At 39.5% G+C, this 6372-nt stretch overlaps 1 protein-coding gene across 3 annotated transcripts in view; it reads left to right on the forward strand.

Annotated features, from left to right (window-relative positions):
* Nucleotides 1-5610, forward strand: part of MET (MET proto-oncogene, receptor tyrosine kinase) — a 116710-nt gene extending 111100 nt beyond the window's left edge. For all 3 annotated transcript variants that reach the window (XM_037888911.2, XM_043549869.1, XM_037888910.2), the window contains 3 exons: nt 1893-2058; nt 2902-3038; nt 3150-5610. In XM_037888911.2, coding sequence (XP_037744839.2) covers nt 1893-2058; nt 2902-3038; nt 3150-3360 — 514 coding nt within the window. In that variant the 3' untranslated portion in view covers nt 3361-5610. The remainder of the gene's footprint in view (nt 1-1892; nt 2059-2901; nt 3039-3149) is intronic.
* Nucleotides 5611-6372: the final 762 nt, after the last annotated feature.

A 6372-nucleotide genomic window follows, 5' to 3' on the forward strand; every position in this document is an offset into this window, starting at 1 on the left:
ATTGCACGGACTTGACATCATTTTGGCTTGATTCTGCACAAAAGGGCATGAAACAAAATTATGCAAAGAATCTTATTAGTGTCTGGGTGACCAGACAGCTTAGTTCGCACAATGACTGATATAGTACTTGCCCATGTTATGCTGATTCATCACCTACAGTAGGAATTAATGTGCTACAGTATTAATCATTGGAATTTACTTTTTGTACATGTGAGGAAGTGGAGCCCTGGTAGCAAAAAGGTTATTCACCCTTGCTATATAATATTTTTAAATGTGCCTGCTGTGGAAAGCATCTCCTAATTCAGTTACTCTGCAGATCCAGGGATTTGTAATGAAGAGTGAGGGGTTACATATTTTTCAGGCTTTTTATGAACAAAGGAATTGCCAGACTGGATCAGACCCAGTGGTCCATCTAGTACAGTGTTCTCTCTCTGGTGCCAGATACTTCAGAGGAATATGCAAGAAACCCCACTTTCGGCAGATATGGGATAATTTGCCCGATGAAGGTCTCATCCCAATCACTAATAATTAGAGATTGGTTCAAGCACTGAGCATGGGGTTTAATGTCTCTTCCAATACTCCTTCTTTAGCATTATCTATTAGAATTCTTTGGATGTTTTTGTTATCCTTATAAATGTTCAATCCCTCTTCGAATCTTACTAGCAAGATCCCTCAATGATATCATGTGGCAATGAGTTCCACTGTCTAAGTAATCATGTGTTGTGTGAAAAATAATTTCTTTTGATCAGTTTTTAATTTGCCATGGTTCAGTTTTACCTTGTTCTTTATGAGGAAGAAAGAACAGAACTTCCTCTGTTACATGCATTAGTTTACATACTTCTATTTTGTTACCTCTTATAGGACTCCTTCTTAGGCAAACAATCTCAAGTTTACTCCAAAAATTTATTTTAGTTACAGTGTAAGGGCTAAAATGTCTCCCTTCATCCAGGTGGCTGGGTGTGGTACAGGATTGTCCTATTGGGGCTTGGGTGGAAACATCCTTCTTCCTCGGATGCAACATGGCTGTTACTGTAGCCTTGAGGTTGCACTAGTTACTGCCACTCATCCACCTCCATTTCATACAGGGTAATGGCCAGTGACTCTTCTCAGCAGCTGGTGGGTCCACCTTCACCCCAAATCCTTCCCCAAACCCTGCTTTATGGATAACCTGGGAGCCCACATAGAGCTGGGTTTCACAGCACACAGGAAACATTAACCTCCTGTGTGGGCTCCCAAATGCTGCCTTCCCACCCAATAAAACCACACCAATAATACTGTGTCTGGGACCCTCCAAAGCCAGGAAGGAAGGTGGAAGGATTTGCCCTACGGGCCTTTTTCCATCTAGTATTACTTATCTATTAAATAACAAAAATACACCAACCAATGGATCAGCTCTGTGTATTTCAATATGTACACCTAATACCGCCTTTGCTATGGACTATCATCAAATCTGAACAATTAGTGTGATAAAGAGGAGTTGTCTTGTCTAAACTATCAGTGAATGGGAAAGGTGGTATCGCAATATGAAAACTAGTAGATTTCCAGGTAGATGGAAGAAGAAGCAACTATATAAGAAATGATTCAGCATTCACTGTCTGGATGTACAGGGCAGTATTAGAGACCTTTTTTATGATACAACTGTTTTTAAAGAATTGTAATTTGAATGATCAGGGCAATAGCAGTAATATTTCTGAGTTCATTCAATTTGTTAAATGGATATCACATGTCTTTTGTTTCAATTTAGCATGAGTTAATAGATGCAAGATAGAGTGCTGGCTTCAGAAGTTACGGTCTCAAACACACAAGTCACTTATTATAATTTAGAGAATATTCACAGTCATTGTAAATCCTGTCTGCTCAGCTACAGATAATAATTTTTGTCATTTTCATAGGCTGGATGAAAAGTTCACTGTCAAGGTGGCTGATTTTGGTCTTGCTAGAGATGTCTATGATAAAGAATACTACAGTGTGCACAATAAAACAGGAGCTAAACTGCCAGTGAAATGGATGGCTTTAGAAAGTTTGCAAACTCAGAAGTTCACTACAAAATCAGATGTGGTAATGTACAGACTATTTATGTATATTTATATGTACCTCATTTAAAAACACCCCTAGAAATACCACCAAAGGCATCTTTATGGCATTTGATTAATGCACTAAGACTATATGTCCAAGCCAAGACTAGGGTGGAATCCTACTCTAGCTCACAAAAGAATATGAAATTGGTGGTATCCAAGTGCACAGGAGATATCTGTGCTCATCACAAAGCGACAGCAGTTTGGCATGTTTTGTCAGTTGCTGCTCAGGAAAGAAATGGAGGCCTAATCACACTCCCAGTAAAACGGAGGATAAATCTGTCACTGAATTTACTGAGAGCAGGATTAGTTCCTAGGTCTGCAACTATAGAAAACACAAAGTTAGCTTTCACATTCTTAACAGATAACACCTCTTGAAGAGGCTTTATTTGCTTTATAAATACTTTGACCATTGCGACCAAATGTTACCTGGCTACATATGAAGAAAAAAAGTTAGTAGCTGAAGTCACTAGTTGGCTGCATCACTTTGTATTTTAGCCTAAATTCAATTCAGATTCAGATTAGTCTGATGTATAGAATTTCAGCCATTTGTATTCTCCAGTATGTATTTATATGGCATTAGCCCAGTCCTCAGCTGCTGTAAATTGACCTCAAAGGAGCTCTGCCAATTTCACCTTACTTAGTTCAGTTTCTCTCGTTCTAGTTTAAGTGGTTCCTCAGTTCTTTGCAGCATTATAGGCTGCATGCAGTAAAATAGCTTGTTTCACAGGGAAATTGGATATGATCAAATCTGTCAGACCATATTCTGCAAGTGGAGTTCAAAACCTTCTCTCCCCTGTGATTTACTATTGGTTTGTTTTATTAGTGGTCCTTTGGTGTGTTGTTGTGGGAACTTATGACAAGAGGAGCACCGCCCTACCCAGACGTGAATTCTTTTGATATAACTGTTTACTTGTTACAAGGAAGAAGGCTACTGCAACCGGAATACTGCCCTGATCCACTGTAAGTAAATAGATTGCAACATATCCTGCAAATGTTATTGATTCTGGGTTGTTGGGTTTATTTTACATATTTCATAGATGAGCACTTACTGTCTTTTTATTTCAATGGCAGGTATGAAGTCATGCTAAAGTGTTGGCATCCAAAACCTGAAATGCGCCCAGCATTTTCTGAACTGGTTTCTAATATATCAACAATCTTCTCCACTTTTATCGGCGAGCATTATGTTCATGTCAGTGCTACATATGTCAATGTGAAATGCGTTGCTCCCTATCCTTCTCTTTTGTCATCACAAGATAACAGAGACAGGGATGTGGATACATGACCAGGTCTGTCTACAATACAATGCCAGAGAGAAATCCATTAGTAGTAGTATGAACAAAAGTAAATGTTTTGTCCACTACTTTTTCACTGCCCAGTTTTTGTGAAAACACTGTTGCACATGTTTGATGTTGTCCAAACTGCACTGTTGATGAGATATGTTGTTTATAGCTATGGGATTCTACACACTACAGTGGTAAATCCCAAATATTTGGGGCGGCTGTATCTATTTACCAGACTACATCTACCACCATCTAGTGCTAATACCCACCAGCTCTCATTCATTTGTGAAATGAATGTGCTCACCATTTGCAGCCTGGGTTTTATTGTAGTTTAGAGCATGTACAGCAGAATGAGGGGTGAGCAGCAGGGATGTACAGAGACTCATGATTAATGCAAAGAAGGGAAAAGCTAGAGTACCAATCGCTCAAGCTTGATGTACCATTCCTGTTGCATGTGCTATTGGGCAATGGGCAGTGCAGTAACGGTTTTCACACAAAGACCAGGCCAGATAATGAGAATTCCAAGACTGTACAATGTCTCCTGTTGTATAAAGTAGACTCTACCTTTGTTCTTTGTTTGCCCATTATATCAATAAGGTTCCTTAGAGCCAGTCTCATGGCAAGTTTCTAAAATGATAGTCAACATTCCAAAATGCCATGAAATAAAATGAGTATGTCAGCTTTTGAGGAGCAGTATATTTATGCTGCACACAAAATGTAAGGGAACACACCCGGAAAAAAGCTATCTCAATGTTAATGTCATTATCATTCCAAAACTCAATCGCTCCTTTGAGAAATAATTTGTATGTACAGATTTCTTACTGAAAATTGTGAGGCTTCTCTTCTGTCAATAAAGTGCTTTAATTGTTCCATGAGAGTAAAAATTTAAGGAGTCCATATTAACCAGTAGGCTAAAGCCTATGATGCAGCAGTTTTGGAAGCACCATTTGGAGAGGGAGTCAAGTAAACAGTGGACCAGTAACAGTGCGAGGAGCCAAGTGACCCTGAGGAGCTGGTATGACCACATGTTTAGTAGCTGCAACTCTGCCAGCCAGCCACGCAAAGGAGCTGCAGCATAGTGTGTGTAAGGGGTTGAGAAGAGATGCTGAGCCAGCTGAGGAAAGCCAACAAGCCAGCTGAGGAAAGCCAACAAGGCTGCAGTGTGGTGGGATTGCTGCCATCCTTTGCATGCCAGTACTGAAGGATTAAGAAAATTGAACAAAAGAACAAACATTTTTTATCACCCATAGTTGCTCCTTGAGTTAATCCAGCCCAGTGAGTTATGATACACAGTATATTCCTAAATCATGACCAGAAGTGATTTTCAAAAGAGATACTAATTAAAGTTTTTGTTATGTAGGGAAGAGTACTGTAGCTTTAGGGCAAGCATCATGTGTCATTTCTGTTCCTGTGGAATTCTGTGCGTATTACTGTATAGCTTGTTTGGTGTAGGATATAACTGGTTGTTAGTGTGAACACTTAAAGTATTCTATTTTTATAAAAAATGTTTATTTTTAATGACATATACCAGGTTTGGTCAGGCCACAAAATACTGCACTGTGAATGTTTCAGAAAATGTATGTCAACGTTGGAGTCATACATTGTAGTGAGGTTAAAAATGACTATGTAAATATTAAGGAGGAAAAGGACTGATTGATACTCCACCCTAACTATAATATAACCATTGCTGGAAGTCAAACACTTTAATATGTGCAAGGTGAGGTAGTGTTTAGAAAGGACCTGATTATGAGGGAGATTCATTGTTCTTGAGGAAGAGTGTTACAACGGAAAGGTTTCTAATGAGGGTGGAGTGTGTGGGCAAACTACAAGCTGATAATACTGTATTGTATTACACCACCACTTTCATTTCAGATGCAAACATTTCATGTGTGCTAAGAGCACTACTAACTGTAAACTGCTAAAGGACAAAAGATTTTACTGCAGGAAAAAGAATCATCTCTACGGTCATTACAATGGCTAAGAAAGTTTGACACAAAGATTTGGGGAGGATACTCCAAAGCCGTACATCCATGCTTGAGGAAGGCTGCAATGTGAAAAAAAAAAAACATTTTTACTATTTATGAATTTTGCTTAATATAGTTAATGTTGTGTCTGGGACACCTGTAAGAGTATATGATTCTGGTAAGGATTTGATGTTTGTCAATTCATGCATTTGCAAATGAGCTGAATGGTACTTATGGAGATAGTTGTTGGTGTGACCTAATAAAAGTTATTAAAATGAAGTATCATAACATTCTGTGTGCTGATAATTCATGTTACTACTATTTGTATTTGACTGTTAAGCTGACATAGGCCTTTATATTCCCTTCCACTAACATGAGCAGGGGGATCGGAAACTTGTGGAACTGGACTGAGGGAGCAGATGGGAGGGAACAGTTTAGACACACAAAAACATAGGGATTGCCACAGTGGATCAGACAATGGTCCGTGTAGTCCAGTATCCGGTCCCTGGCAATGGCCAGTACTAGATGTTTTAAAGTAAGGCACAAGATTCCCTATAATGGACAATTGTGGCACAGCCTGTCCATTAGTCTCTTCCAGACAGCAGGAATTTGGTGCTCAGCTTCCATTCTGGAGCAAGGTTTGTATCATTTTTACATTTTTGTTCTATTTAATGGAACTAGATTTCTCTAGTCCTGAATCCTTCTAAGCTCCAGGTCTCAATGACAATTGGTGTCAGGGAGTGCCATAGGTAATTAGGCATGATTGTAGGTCGGGGGTGGAGGATTTCTCCTGCTGCATTTCTCCTCCTCCCCACAGAAACGCTCCATCCCAAGTCAATGAGAGCTGTGGGAGGAGGGTGTCAACAGAGGGAGGGCCACATTAACACTACACTTTCTAGCATGCTCCTCTCTAAGCCAGGTGGCTATTTGAGTGGGAGTTAATTCTTCTCTAAGATGGATGGAATCAGCTGAAGTGTTGTCAGATGCACAAAGCAGAGAAACAAAGTGTTTTTCCTCTTAGATTTCTCCCAGTTACAGCAATCTCCAGGG

Source organism: Chelonia mydas, chromosome 1, assembly GCF_015237465.2.
Source record: "Chelonia mydas isolate rCheMyd1 chromosome 1, rCheMyd1.pri.v2, whole genome shotgun sequence".
Taxonomy (NCBI): domain Eukaryota; kingdom Metazoa; phylum Chordata; order Testudines; family Cheloniidae; genus Chelonia; species Chelonia mydas.